Raw genomic sequence first — 16,273 nt, forward strand, 5'->3', positions numbered from 1 at the left:
CAGAGTAAATATCACAAGCGGATGAAAAGCCGACACGAGTTCAGCTTTTCCACTTCAATTCTGTCTTCAAATTCAATCAGCTAACAGCAGTTATCTCAGGGCACTTTTCATCAGCTCCACAGTCCTATTTATGGATAAATACGAATGAATCCCCCTGTAGGAGAGTAGCTAACAACACCCCTCTGACTGGAGCCAACTCATTGGCTTTACAGAGAAATCAATTAAAAGGCGATGCGGTGGAGAGAGACTAAGACATGAACGCAATAAGACTGTGGACAGATCAAGATGGAGAGGAGGCGCTTCATGTTAAATCCCTCAGGCGGTTTTCACTCGTGATAAATTAGCTGAAACAAACACTGGTGCAATTGAACTGGTTCTGGTGCAGTCGCGCTCATTTTAACGGAATTGTAAATGTGCACTGATCAAAAGTATCGCAATCTTTAAGCCAAGGGGTCTCAAAGTCAATTTACTTGGGGGCCACTGGAGCTCGGGTCTGGGTGAGACTGGGCCGCGTCAGGTTTTCCGAAAAAAAACCCCAAAAAACGCATTTATTAAAAACAAAAAAATTTAAAAAACTTCGCTTTGGTTCCAATTTTCTACAATAAAAGCTCTGATAAAACATTCCACTGTTCTCAAATATCTTAATTTTTATTTTTCTACACAAAATAAGATGAAAAATAAATAAACAAATCAAGAATAAAGAAAATTAATCAATCAGTAATAATAAATAAATATAATAATAATAATAAAACGGCAAATAATAAAAACTTAAGAAACCACATATAGTTGGTGGGTAGACAAATTATTTTTTTCAGATTAAAATGAACAAAGCATTATTAGAGCCCTGTAGACATGACAAAACACAACTATAGTCACATTTATACTTTTTTTATTTACAACATATTGCGCAACTGCAGGGTCTTGAGACACATGCTAACTCGCAAACTAGAGAGCTAGCGACCTAAACGGTAGCCTTCAAGTTATTTCCTTTAAAATGAAATAGCCAAAAACTTACCACTTCCACACGGATAGGGAGGATAACTATTAACAGTTATTTAACCTTTAACATGAACATTAATCAAACGTAATAATTTTTTCTGGGTACATGATACCATACAGCATCCATATCAAACTTGCGCGGGCCGCACTAACATTAAACTTTCATATCAAGGCGGGGGCATCAAACTCGTGTCCTGCGGGCCACACTTGGCCCACGGGCCGTGTGTTTGAGACCCCTGCTTTAAGCAGAAAGTCCGGGGGGACTACTGAAAAAATAGTTGTTAAATGTGACCCAATGTGGCAAAAAGAGACCCGGTTTCTCAATAAAGTGATGCCCTCACCATAGAACCATCATTTCTTGAAGCCAATATCTGTCCTCGGTTTTTGTTATTAATCCGTTCCACAAGGTCTTAAAACGAAGCGTATGAAAACCAAGGTCATTTATCACATGGGAAATCATGTCAATCCAAATACTGACAAAAAAATGCATTTTTGGAAATGCAAAATAATTCACAACGACAAATAAAAGGAACTTATTGTTGATGCGGACCGGCTAGATTGGCGGACACAAACTTTGTTGAACTTTGCGTCATGTTTCTCACTTTCCTTGTCTAATGGCTGGCACTCGCAACTTTATTTGGCCCCGTGGCAGGTTATTTAGCAATGTACAATACAGAACAGGACAAACAGTAGCATTGTTTACACGCAATATTGTACAAAAACTGACATTTTGGGTGAAAATTCATACAAAAACTGGGGTGTTCACAACAAAGGTTCAACTATATTACAACTTTTCCTAAACGAACATGATGAGCCAAATGCTGGAGCTAAGAAAACATTTTATAGTTTCCCACTTGAGGCATGTCGCTTGTTATCGGTTTTACTATTTTGCAAAGTTTCTACTTCCTGTTTTTGTTGCTGCCAGTGGCGTCATTAGGCCATTTTAGGAGGGCTTCAAATCCCCTAAAATGATCTTAAGCTCCCCTAAATAATTTTATATTTTTTTATAGAAAAACAGGCTAATAAGCAAGGCAATAAGCAGGCTAATACTAGCCTACTACTAATAATCAGAAGAAGAAGAATGAAGATAGCAATAATAATAGGCTAATTAATAATATAATAATGATTATTATAGAATTGATCATTGTCCAAATTTAATGGTGGCCTAAAACAATTGAGTATCTCTACTAAATCTGTCCAAAAGTGGGAAAGTTATATCCCGGTTCTTGTTCCTTTTTTTTTTTTCGGATTTTTTTTTTGAATGTTTACTACATTCATTCATATCTTGTGCATCTCCAGGGTGCTAAGGCCCCCTGCCCCCAGAACCTAGTGACGCCCCTATTTACTGCAAAGGACTCTAAGCCAACTTTGATATGGATGTTCAAATTCATCTGTTTCTACTTCATTGATCACCATTATCGTAAAATTGGTGTCTCTATGTGTGAGTGAATGATCTGGCTCTCTTGAGAAGAAGTCGTTTGGTTCAATCTGTTGCTTTGCGTGTAAATTTCTTAATGACTGATTATATTCTGGTCATTAATAATAATAATAATAACCACAATGGAATAGATTGTTATAGCGCTTTTCAAGGCACACAGACCACTGAGCTGCCCCTAGCATAATGTGATGGAAACATGGCTGCCAATATGTGCCTACGGTCTCTCCAACAAAACACTCACAACAACAGTGGCTGGATGAAGGGAACGAGGATCGAACGGCCAACCTTCTGATCTGCTCTTGTGAGATTCCAAAATATAAAAATCCAAATATTCAACTATGTTCCACTGGAAGGCTCTCCCAATGGAGCATATATGAGTGATGATTCCGAGGGGCAAACAGAGCATTGTCAGCATCCCACCTAACACTGATATAGTGTCAGCCTATAAGGAGGATGTGTTGCCAAAATTCAGTGACTCAACTCACTGCGGTTTAAATCAACCAGTAGGATTTCTGCCTCGGGAGCAGCTCTTGTCTCTGCAGATCGGTCCAGCTGCTGCAGACATTTGTCTTCAATCCATACTGTGTTTATAAGACAAACATGTTGTGTAGAACAGATCCACTTTCTGCAAAGTTATCACCATGCATATTAATAAGATGGCTGCTTCCATTCCGTGACCTGAAAGCACTGAAAAGAGGCCTCTCTCTAAGTCGACCTTTTGTCTATCTGATTTGGTTATGAGGGAGAAAAGGAGGCATGGAAGTGAAAAGAGCACCAGGACCACATCTCCATTTATCTGTTATCTGGCCACAGATAGAGCCATTACCTTCTTTCCTCTATCCGTCTGTCAATACGTGGGTCCATTAAGCCTGGCTTGCGCAGATCCATCACAGCAGCCAACATTTCCTCTTTTCCCACTTACACTTGCCCTTTTATTAGAAACGAGGCCCAGTTAAGGCATAGACTCTAAAAATAGTCATCACTGTGCTGAATTACATCGACGGAGGGTGTTGCTTTTCACAAAATCAAAGCCTTGGTCGTCTATTCATATGAAGTATTAAGAGTTTCACATCGGAAATGCTATATAGTACGTCTACTTGCATCTGCATCTTTTTTTTGTTCTGCATGCTTTTCTACCTGTACAACTATAATATCATCTTTCAAATGTGTTTACTGTTCACATTTTTGGTTTCTGGAATGGATTCATTGAATTTACATTATATTCTGTATGGTATCATGTACCCAGAACAAATTATCACGTTTGATTAATGTTCATGTTAAAGGTTAAATAGCTGTTAATAGTTAACCTCCCTATCCGTGTGGAAGTGGTAAGTTTTTGGCTATTTAAGTTTAAAGGAAATAACTTGAAGGCTACCGTTTAGGTCGCTAGCTCTCTAGTTCCTGTTCACCAAAGCACTGTGGGGTTACAACCTTTTGTCATGATGCTTTCATCAACACTGCATGGCCATCAACAACATAACGTATGTGCGTCTTGGTTTGCAAATATAGAAATCAGACACAATCATTTGATATGTGTGTGTGTATGTGTTTGCAGCTCGTTGCTGGAGCAAAAAGAAGACTTGAGGAAGCGGCTTTCCTACACGACGCACAAGCTGGAGTTGCTGCAGGGTGAGTTTGATTCCACACGTCAGTACCTGGAGACAGAGCTGCGGCGTGCACAGGAGGAACTGGACAAGTTTACTGATAAACTGCGCAGGTAAGAAGATACAAAGTGCTTACACTGATATCTTAACTGACACACAGACTAATAAAAATGGAGAATTAATGGATATACAATGGTGCCTTGGTTAATGTCCGTTCCAGTTAATGTGTTTTTCAGTTAACAACCTAAGTATTGGCAAAAATGTTGCCATTTTGCCTTGTCTTTTATTCGCCTAAAATACCGCATGGTTTGTTTACGCCGCCATCTTGGATCACACGGCAGAGATTAAATGTTGTGTATTCGTGCAATGCATTGTGGGCCACCGGCGTCATTTTAGGTAGTTTATTTCAAGTGTTGAAGAGAGATATACGACGACAAGGGTGCAATACCTCAAAATTTTAGGGCTTAAAAGACGGTCATCATTTCAGACTTAAGTAAATATGATGGGAGTGGCTCCGGCTCCCACAGAACAGTCTTAACAACCTGGTGGCGCATCGAGGCTGACTAATTTTTCATCCATAACAATAATTTCTGCTTCCAAAAACAAAACATAAGCATTCAAACTGATGGTAGCGAGTTAAATATAGCACACCTCACCTTTGCGGCACACTTCTGTTGTGAGTTTTGTTGTATTTTTGCATGCTTTTCTACATGTAAAACTATAATATCATCTTTCAAATGTGTTTAATGTTCACTTTTTTGGTTTCTGGAATGGATTCATTGAATTTATATTATATTCTATTGGAAAATTTGCTTTGGTTAGAGTCTGTTTTGGTCTGAGTCGGACTTCCTGGCATGGATGAATGATGTTAACCAAGGCACCACTGTATAAATATACAGATAACATCCATTATCTCTATATTGATAATAATAACATACATGACTACTAATTGAAAAAATAAAAAAATAAACAATAAAATAAAAAATAAAAAATAACAATAGTTTTATTGCACTCCAATCTTCATTATTAATTATTGTGTTTATGTATATATTTTGAAGTAATTATTATAATTACGGACGAGTGGTTAGCGCGCAGACCTCACAGCTAGGAGACCCGAGTTCAATCCCACCCTCGGCCATCTCTGTGTGGAGTTTGCATGTTCTCCCCTGTGCATGCGTGGGTTTTCTCCGGGTACTCCGGTTTCCTCCCACATTCCAAAAACATGCTAGGTTAATTGGTTACTCCAAATTGTCCATAGGTATGAATGTGAGTGTGAATGGTTGTTTGTCTATATGTGCCCTGTGATTGGCTGGCCACCAGTCCAGGGTGTACCCCGCCTCTCGCCCAAAGACAGCTGGCATAGGCTCCAGCACCCCCTCGTGAGGATAAGCGGTAGAAAATGAATGAATTAATAAATATTATCATTATTATTGTTGTCGTTATTATTATTATTACAAATCAACAAATATAGCATTGAATTGTATTATGCTAATCTGAACATATGAATGATATGTTGATGTGTCATATAGTATTAAATGATACTAGTATAGTATAAAGGTTCATTTATACAGGTATAATAAGGAACAAGTGTAGACAATGTTAGCATACCGTTTATACTTGAAATGTATTAAAATATAAATATATGTAATATCTACAGTAGATTTATTTCAAATTCTAATACAGTATGTAGGAACTTGTTAGCACATTGAGATTTATTAAAAGCCGCGATGACGCAACATTTTCTTTCATGACCAAAAAGGACATTTATATTTTATGTATGAACTGATCAAGAAAGATGTGAGAACAGAAATAGCCGAATGATCAAGCGTAGGGTTTATTTTCCTACCGTCCATGCTATTTATTTTGGTCTCCACTTTTGCTGCTCATCCCAGAGAGTGTAGATATAAATAAGTTTCCATTCCGGTCAGATAGGAACGTCAGGTTTTGTTTCAACCACCTGTAGTAATGTCAGTACTGCGTGTGAACAAAGTATGTTGTTGTATTTTGTGCTTTAGGATCCAAAGCAGCTATTCAGCACTGCAGAGGATCAACCAGGATCTGGAGGAGAAGATTCACAGAGATGTAAGCCACAGTCTAAAGCAGGGGTCTCAAACACGCGGCCCGCAGGACACTAGTTTGAGGCCCCCGCCTTGATATGAAAGTTTAATGTTAGTGCGGCCTGCGCAAGTTTGATATGGATGCTGTATGGTATCATGTACCCAGAAAAAATTACTACGTTTGATTAATGTTCATGTTAAAGGTTAAATAACTGTTAATAGTTATCCTCCCTATCCGTGTGGAAGTGGTAAGTTTTTGGCTATTTAAGTTTAAAGGAAATAACTTGAAGGCTACCGTTTAGGTTGCTAGCGCTCTAGTTTGCGAGTTAGCATGTGTCTCAAGACCCTGCAGTTGCGGAATATGTTGTAAATAAAAAGAGTATAAATGTGACTATAGTCGTGTTTTGTCATGTCTACAGGGCTCTAATAATGCTTTGTTCATTTTAATCTGAAAAAAATAATTTGTCTACCCACCAACTATTTGCCGTTTTATTATTATTATTATTATTATTATTATATTTATTTATTACTGATTGATTGATTTTCTTTATTCTTGATTTGTTTATTTATTTTTCATCTTATTTTGTGTAGAAAAATAAAAAGTAAGATATTTGAGAACAGTGGAATGTTTTATCAGAGCTTTTCTTGTAGAAAATTGGAACCAAAGCGAGGTTTTTTATTTTTTTTTGTTTTTAATGTTTTTTTTTGGAAAACCTGATGCGGCACAGTCTCACCCAGACCCGAGTTCCAGTGGCCCCCAAGTAAATTGAGTTTGAGACCTCTGGTCTAAAGAATAGAGAAAATGAAGACATGGAATGGTTGTTGGTGTTAGGTACCACTGACGTTAATTATGGCTTATTACAATGGTCTGTCCATCAAACAGCAGAGTGATAGCAACCCTATTGTTCTTCAGTATTACACACCTCGCCTCATGGGCCGGACAAGAAAAGATCTAATGAAACAGCAGTAGTTATACTGTATGATCAACATGCCTCCCAAAGCTGGCTGTGTTACAGCAGGAGGCAGCCGGTGGTTACATCACATTGCAACACCAGCAGGATGCTCGCTTGCCTCGAGGTAGGAGAGGACTAGCAAGCAGATTTGTCAAAAGGGAACACAACTGGAACTAAAAAAGCCGGCCTCTGCCAAGATTTAACTGGTAAAAAAAAGTGTCAGAGTGTTGTATTTATGTTTTGTTTGTCAGACCACATTATGGTGTTATGGTGAGCCGCGCTTTCTGCAAGTGGCAACGTACGCTCTGGCAAGAACGAGGCAATCAATAGCTTTCTTTGTGAAGACAAACACAAAAGACAGGAATGATGGCATGTCCAACATGATAGAGTGGAAAAACATTCTCCTCCCATTCCGTGTGGAAGTGGTAGATTTTGGCTTTTTAAGTTAAGGCTAACTGGTTAGTTTGCTAGCTTGCTAACTCACTAACTTGCCAGATAGCGGCCGTCTTGAGTCCCTGCAGCATAAAAGTTGGGCAATGTAAACAGTGAATAATAGGAGCATAAAGGCGACCATAGGGGTGTTATTTCATGTCTACAGGACTCTAATGATGTTAAACATATTTAGAAAGTTTGTCCATGCGCTAAAAATATGCAAAAAAAATGCAAAAAATATTCCATTTATGAAATTCATTTATCATGATGGGCTGTAAACCTCTCAGTATAAAGAGAGGTTATGCACTGTATAATAAAACTACATAAAAGGGTTAGGGTTACCCTAAACTCTGCCTGACTTCATTAATGAGAAAATAGGAAGCAATACTGTCTCCTAGTTGTGTTTTATGGGTATTTCTGTAATTAATCAGTGTTAAGTAAAGTAAAATCTGATCTATGATTATCATCACACTTTTCCTTTTCTCTTTGCCATCATCGGTGCAAAAAACATCCTAGTTAAGTCTCAAACTCAATTTAATTGGGGGCCACTGGAGCTCGGGTCTGGGTGAGACTGGGCTGCACCAGGTTTTCCAAAAAAAAAAAAAAAAAGCATTTATTAAAAACAAAAAATGTTTTAAAAACTTTGCTTTGGTTCCAATTTTCTACAAGAAAAGCTCTGATAAAACATTCCACTGTTCTCAAATATCTTACTTTTTATTTTTCTACACAAAATAAGATGGAAAATAAATAAACAAATCAAGAATAAAGAAAACCAACCAATAATAAATAAATAAATTTAATAATAATAATAAAATGGCAAATAATAAAAACTTAAGAAACCACATATAGTTGGTGGGTAGACAAATTATTTTTTTCAGATTAAAATGAACAAAGCATTATTAGAGCCCTGTAGACATGACAAAACATGACTATAGTCACATTTATACTCTTTTTATTTACAACATATTGCGCAACTGCAGGGTCTTGAGACACATGCTAACTTGCAAACTAGAGAGCTAGCGACCTAAACGGTAGCCTTCAAGTTATTTCCTTTAAACTTAAATAGCCAAAAACTTACCACTTCCACACGGATAGGGAGGATAGCTATTAACAGTTATTTAACCTTTAACATGAACATTAATCAAACGTAATAATTTGTTCTGGGTACATGATACCATACAGCATCCATATCAAACTTGCGCGGGCCGCACTAACATTAAACTTTCATATCAAGGCGGGGGCCTCAAACTAGTGTCCTGCGGGCCACATTTGGACCGCTGGCCGCGTGTTTGAGACCGCTGCTTTAGATGCTCACAGAGCTGAAGTCTCACCAGATTTGCAGACCATTTGCAGACACCCCATGATGGTTTTGTTTGACTTTTGAGGCATATCTTTCCAGAAAACGAACAGCATGCTCAAGTGATATTTTTGGGCTCTGTGCTTTTATCCACTCCCTTTGTTCCTGCCTTTAGTCGCAGCACCATGACGACGAGAAGCGAGCGCTGAGTCGAGAGATCATCGTTCTCAACAACCACCTGATGGAAGCCAAGCTCACCATCGAGAAGCTTCAAGAGGACAATGTGAGGAGACCCCTTGAGAATGACGTCCCTGCTTGATTCTGTGAAGACTAATGAGAAAGGACGTACTCATGTCTTGGTGTTCCGTGTAGGACATCTACAGGAAGGATTGCAACCTGGCTGCTCAGCTTCTCCAGTGCAACAAGTCTCTTTACAGAGCCCAGCTTTCTGAGGTGAGACACCCCCACACACGCCTACAAAAACATGTTGTCAGAACATTACACGCGTACTGCCGCAAATGCTGGTCATCATTCATCTCTATTGCAGGTTAGCTACTCGAAAGCAAAGAAAAAACCTGATTTTAATCAGGTTAAAACCTGGATTTAAAGGGGACTTGTTATGTTATTTTTTCGTCCCTTTGTATTAAGTTGTGGACTCCTATAGAGCAGCTACACACAATAACCAGCACACAAAGTGTAACTCCCTCGGATGTGCTATGATCAGACAGCTAGTAGTTCTTGTCTTTTACTGATGGATTTATTACAAAACCAACATGAGAACTAAAAGGGTACAAAGGATACAAAATACAATAAATTACAGGTCATATAATACAAATATACAATAACTAAGACTAATAACTAATAAGACTAATAAGGCTAATAACTAAACTAAGACACTAAGAGACTGAAAAGAAAACAATACACAACACATATACTGTACCTTAATGGCTGCACACATGCCTTCGGAGGGAATTATAGAGAAGATCTTCAATCCTATAGCACCTATTCGCCTTTGAGCTCTAATGGCAACAACTGATCTTAATTTCTATTGGTGTAACAATTAAACATGCACATGAGGAAACAACGATTCTACGGAAAATTAGTTCCGCCTTATTAACTTGTATACACCTCGGTAGGAACCAAAAATGAAAATAGGGAGGAACTTAAAACTGTCAGCATACACTGACTGAGAGACAGTTACACAAAGCTTTGTAGTTCTTCCAGAATCTGCACCTATTCAGATATATTTCTTGGATTTTGTGGTTCCCCCCGAAAACGGTCTGTTTTAATTTATTCCAGAGCGCTTATCTGCTTACGCACACGCCCATATAAGGAAGTCCGCCCCTCTGCGACATCACAAAGGAACAGTTTTACCACGCCTTCTGAAACAGAGCGTTTTCAGCCTTCCCAAACTTCTTTTCAGGGCTCACTTCCAAATGCGAAAACCTCATTATCTGAAACGTTTGCATAATTTAACACGAGAATACAACATTCTAACTATATTAATAGGTCAGAAAAGTGGAAAAAGTATAATAGGTCCCCTTTAAGACAACATACTTTGTTTTTACAGTGCCTTTAAATTAGATTTTCATTCATTCATTTTCTACCGCTTATCCTCACGAGGGTCGCGGGGGTGCTGGAGCTTATCCCAGCTGTCTTCGGGCGAGAGGCGGGGTACACCCTGGACTGGTGGCCAGCCAATCACAGGGCACATATAGACAAACAACCATTCACACTCACATTCATACCTATGGACAATTTGGAGTGGCCAATTAACCTAGCATGTTTTTGGAATGTGGGAGGAAACCGGAGTACCCGTAGAAAAATATGCAAACTCCACACAGATATGGCCAAGGGTGGAATCAAACTTGGGTCTCCTAGCTGTGAGGCCTGCGCAATAACCACTCGTCCGCCATGCAGCCCCCAATAGTGTTATATATTTCATTAATCAAATTTCTGGCACAAAAATTTTATTTGGCCCCATGGTGGATTATTGAGCAGTTGCACTCAATAAAAAACAGACAGTGAGTCAGCGTTCAATTTTGCGGAAGGATGCAGAACATGGGAATGGAAACCAAGGTTTGACTGGACTTATGTACGAGGAGAACATGCAAAAATTTTATTTTGTTTTTAAAAATAAAAAAAACATTTTTGTATTTTTCCCCTATAGTATATACAGTATGTCCTTTCATTCACATGGAATACCTCTCCTGTGTAGCAGACACGCTGTACAAATCTGCTGACTGTTCCTGCCAGAACAAAAGTAAATGATGAACACACTGCAGCCTAATAGCTCAATTGTTCTTGTGAACGGCAGTACGATGCACGTGGTTATTGATGTGCGCTTGAACAAGCCAGCCTGTTGTACTTGCATTAGACACACACACACACGCACACACACGTGATAATGTCCATAGCGGTTCTCCGTGATCCGTAAAAGGGTCCTAAGTACATCCATTGTGCATTGAAGTGCTTACATAACAGGTTGTATGCACACATGGAAGGTGCCACATTGGGCCGATGGATGAATTATGCATTGTTTTGAAAACAACTGCAAATTATTAGCTGCAAAACAACCTTAGAACGGCTGTCATGGACCTCACATTGACCTAACAATGTCAAATAACTCCATCAAACGTGTCGAGGTTGTAATAATACCAGCCTGTAAAATATCCTTTCATGTCCCGAGTTATAATTTGCTCTGATTGCCAATTACACCTGACTCAATTCCTGTTGATGATGTGCTGCGTTTGCTTGTTGCCATGGAGAGGCACAGAGAGAAGCGGACACAAATACGACGACTCAGAATAGAACAATAGCTTTGCTGGCCAAGGCGTTCACTTTTCTGTGCTGTTGTTATGTAAATACACTGCTGGAGTCACATTGTGTGGATATGGAATGATGTTAACCAGTTAAAACTGGTGTTTACACACTAAAAAGGACTCGCATATGAATGTATACATGCTCTGGATTCCTTCAGTACATCAGGCTAATGTGTAAAGGTAATACCACAAACTGTATGTTTTTACTGACATGAGCCGCAGGAAGTGGAGATGAACAAAATAGAAGAATGAGAGGGAATAAGGCACAATCCTGCAATAATATTATTATTATTATTATTATTATGACTAGGCGGCACGGCGGTCTAGTGGTTAGTGCGCAGACCTCACAGCTATGAGACCAGGGTTCAATTCCATCCTCGGCCATCTCTGTGTGGAGGTTGCATGTTCTCCCCGTGCATGCGTGGGTTTTCTCCGGGTACTCCGGTTTCCTCCCACATTCCAAAAACATGCTAGGTTAATTGGCCACTCCAAATTGTCCATAGGTATGAATGTGAGTGTGAATGGTTGTTTGTCTATATGTGCCCTGTGATTGGCGACCAGTCCAGGGTGTACCCCGCCTCTCGTCCGAAGACAGCTGGGATAGGCTCCAGCACCCCCCGTGGTAGAAAAAGCGGTAGAAAATGAATGAATGAATGAATGAGTTCAAGATAAAATGGAACTTTTTTTCGTAATATTATGAGAAAGTTGCAATTTTAAGAATTTAGGTCAGATAAAAGTTGTAGTATTATGATAATAATCGAGACACAATATGAGAAGAAAGTTGTAATATTTGGTCTTTGTAGTATTGACACAAGTGTAACACTGTATTCTAAAAGTCAGGTCATTTTGTATTTGCCCATTAGAGCTTTTCTTCCTGTCACTCACGCACACTAGTGACCTGAAGAAATGCAGCTGGGACCTGCTGGGAAAAAAATGTTGTCATCCATCACTGCAGCAATAGATAGCGCTGATAGATGTACATGGAAAATATGAGTAGTGCTGACTCAGCACGTGTCTTCCAGCTTCCTGCCGACTTTCAGGAACGACTGACCATGCACATGGAAGAGTCGCCTCTCTGCCGCACCTACTCGGACTCCGTCCCCGCCTCCCTCATGGGAAAGGTGATGGAGAAGCCTGATGAAGTGTGCAGCAGCAGCCAAGCCTCACGCTCCCCCAGTCCTCAAACCCCGGATCACGCTTTCATTTTAGAGAGCCTGGGCCAAGGAGCTCGCCTGGGTCTGAGAGCGGCCTACAAATCCGACCTTTACAGCAGCGACACGGCGCTTTACTGCCCCGATGAGCGGCACCGGGAGCGGCGTCCCAGCATGGACCTTCACGGTCAGAGGAAGCTCCTCTATGGACCGCAGAATTCTACCGACAGCAACCCGGAGGAGGGCTCAGTGGGGTTAAGGCCCGGCTTCACACAGGAGCACTTTGCTAAGTTCTCCACCATGGGAACAGGATCCAGCTCCTACTCCAGCTTCAGCGGAGGAGGCTCTGAAGATAAAGGCAACGGCCCACCAAGCAGCGCTGCTTCCTCCCCACGCCATCACACCCTCTACATGGACTGGAGAGATGCGGGGGACTATGAGAGGAAGAGCGACTCATCCTGGGAGAGAGATAGTCCAAGAACCTTCGCCAACAGTCATCCATTCCAGCAGACCGACTTGAGCCACCAGCAGAACAGCAGCTCGCCCGTGTACAGCCGCACCATGTCGTCCTGTTTCAGTGAACCCTACGAGCCTCTGCCACCATCTTCCTCCCCGAGCGTCGCCTACGGAGACAGCCGTCGAGGCAGCACTCTCGCCCCCGAGGAAGAGGAGCTCATCGGCAGATGGAGGCAACTCAGCGCGGAGGACTTGAGTTCCCATTCCTACCGCAGTCCGGGCAGGGCTTCACCTTACAGCTTCTCAGAGCAGCACTTCTCCGTGAGGCCGGCCAAGATCCGCCTGGGACCGCTCTACAGCAGCTTCCAGGAAGGGGCCGATTACTACCATCAAGGGGTGGGCGCCATGCAGGAGCAAGCGTGGGCGGCTGCCGGCTCCAGCCCGGAATGCAGCCCGGGGCTCCGCCAGGCTCACAGCCAAGCCCACTTGTACGCAGCCGAGGACAGCCAAGGCTCGGAGCACAGCCTCTACCAATCGGGAAGCTCCAAAGACAGAGAGGGCAACGTTGCGTCAGGAGGTCAAAGCGTGGATTACGGCGACCCCAGCCCGAACAGCTCCACCGAGTCCCTCAACCATCGCTCCATGGAGATGGCTGCCGATCTTCAGCACTACCCAGAAGTCACCTCCTCACCGCCGCCGGCTCCGCCCCCTCCACCGCCTTACCACCAAAAATTCGGCTCTCTGGGACTCTCTCGGAAAGACAGCCTCACCAAGGCTCAACTCTATGGAACGCTCCTCAACTAACGGAGCTCGCGAACAACGGGAATCGAAGCCAAGTGGATGTATCGTCAACATGTGACTGTAAAGTAAGAGGCCTGTATACATTTGTACCAATGTGTATGTATTTCATAGTATCTATACTTCTACCTGGAAAAGGATATATTTTCTATGTAGCCATTCAAATGAAACATCTTAGTAAACCCGGAACTTGTACGTATACGTTCAAAACTACCGATATTGGACACATGCCTGTACAAACCTAATCACGCAGTCCATTGGTATTGATAGTATTGATTGGTGTTTTATATTGTCATTCATGGAATGTTTTGACACGTGGACATCAATTTATAGGAAACCGTTTTCTTCTATTTCACATTTTCCTGCACCGCCGTCCCGCCCCCTTTCTACCTCACAATGCTTTCGTTAAAACAATGCATGTTGATATATTTTATGTTGTTTTACTCACTCAATAAAGCACAAAGTACACAGGAGACTTGGTGTTTTTTTTTTTTTTACCCCCCTTGAATATTATCCAAGATGATACAAACTCTCTGCCGTAGCCATGTGTTTGTGAGTCACAAGCAAGTCCCACTGCTGACAATGACAAGAAGTAGGTTAGTAGAGAAGATGGGTTTGGGCCAAAAATCAGCAGCTAAGCTATCCAAGAAATGTATTATGTAAATGCAAACCGAAGGCATTCTGTTAGTGGGATGAAACTGTGTTCTTCTACACAAAGTAAGGTCCAAAAAAAGCATGCAGGGGCCTAATCCGAGGTCCGGCTAGGGTTTTGTAGTCAGTTGTTAAAGACGAGCGTTCTCTTGACATATATAGAGCAGGGGTCAGCAACCCCTGGCTCCAGAGCCGCATGTGGCTCTTCAGCCACTTTGTTGTGGCTCCCTTCACAACGCTCAAGTATTTTTTTAAAATACCCTAATGGGAAAAAATATGCATTTTTTAATGAGTTTTTTTTTTTAATCTGACTTTCTGTGAGACCCTGAATGAATTGAAGTGAATGAGTTCTGACTCGTGATTGGATGAGCTCAAAGAGCTCACATGTGACGAGAAGCAACAATTTGGTGTAAAAATTTGGCGTTAAAACTGATTCAAACTTTCAAAAGTTTATAAGATATTGTTTTTAAATGATGTTTTGCGGCTCCTATCTGTTTTCCTTTAGTAAGCGTGTGGGTAAAATGGCTCTTTTGATAATAAAGGTTGCCGACCCCTGATATAGAGGATCTTTGATTTGTATTTTTTTTTTTTGCAGTAGGTTCATGAAAACAGCAGATCTCACCAGACCATTTTCCAATGTAAGTCACGACCCATTTTTATTGAAGTCGAATGCATTTTTAAATGGGCTATGTCATCTTTTGAAACATTAAACATAATTGTGCATTTTAAAGGAATTTATTAAGCGGGAACATAACAACCTGCATGTAATAAAAAATGCATACATTAAAATTAAATATCAAAATTGCACTGAATGACACCAGATATTTATTCAACGCTGTTTAATGAACATTTTATTAAGGAGGATGAAATACAATGTTTAATTCAACATTTTAAAAAAGTCACACATTGGTTAGATATTATGATGGGTTATTAGGGCCATATTGAAAAAAATTTCAATTTTGAAATTTACATGAAAAAAGTCATACCACGAGAATAAAGTTGGAAATTTATGAGAATAAATGTACGTAATATTACACCCCCCCATAAATGTACACTATTATCATAAATTTCCAACTTTATTTTCGGAATATGACTTTTTTCACGTACATTCACCGGAGATTTTGAGAATAACGTAGTAAATTTATGTAATATTACAACTTTCTGAATAAAATAAATATAAAATATAAATAATAAATATAAATTTCTGAATAACGTCATATATTTACATAATATTACAACTTTTTTTCCTCCATAAATTTACATTATTCTCAAATTTATGGGGAAAAAAGTTGTAATAGTACTTAAATTTATGACGTTATTCTCGAAATCTCCGGTTATTTTTTTCACTGTGGCCCAAATACTGATATATATATAATACATAATAATATATATAATGTAATATTTGAATGCCATTTTTGACTTGCTTTTGACCACCTAGAATGGATCCATGTCCCACTTTTGTGTCCCAAACTACCAGTTGAAAATGATATAGAGGATATTTGACTGGTGGTTTTATTTTTATTTTATTTGCAGTAGGCCTTAAAGACATTATATATATATATGTTCCTGTCATATAAACCCTATTTGACTATTGTAAACATATTGCTTCTGTTTC

General features: G+C 40.1%; 1 protein-coding gene across 4 annotated transcripts in view; it reads left to right on the forward strand.

Annotated features, from left to right (window-relative positions):
- The window catches only part of si:dkey-174m14.3 (uncharacterized protein LOC563117 homolog), a 37,937-nt gene extending 23,467 nt beyond the window's left edge, over positions 1–14,470 (forward strand). For all 4 annotated transcript variants that reach the window (XM_058056964.1, XM_058056966.1, XM_058056965.1 and 1 more), the window contains 5 exons: positions 3,993–4,154; positions 6,057–6,123; positions 8,956–9,063; positions 9,153–9,233; positions 12,625–14,470. In XM_058056964.1, coding sequence (XP_057912947.1) covers positions 3,993–4,154; positions 6,057–6,123; positions 8,956–9,063; positions 9,153–9,233; positions 12,625–14,013 — 1,807 coding nt within the window. In that variant the 3' untranslated portion in view covers positions 14,014–14,470. The remainder of the gene's footprint in view (positions 1–3,992; positions 4,155–6,056; positions 6,124–8,955; positions 9,064–9,152; positions 9,234–12,624) is intronic.
- Positions 14,471–16,273: the final 1,803 nt, after the last annotated feature.

This window comes from Doryrhamphus excisus, chromosome 19 (assembly GCF_030265055.1).
Source record: "Doryrhamphus excisus isolate RoL2022-K1 chromosome 19, RoL_Dexc_1.0, whole genome shotgun sequence".
Classification (NCBI taxonomy): domain Eukaryota; kingdom Metazoa; phylum Chordata; class Actinopteri; order Syngnathiformes; family Syngnathidae; genus Doryrhamphus; species Doryrhamphus excisus.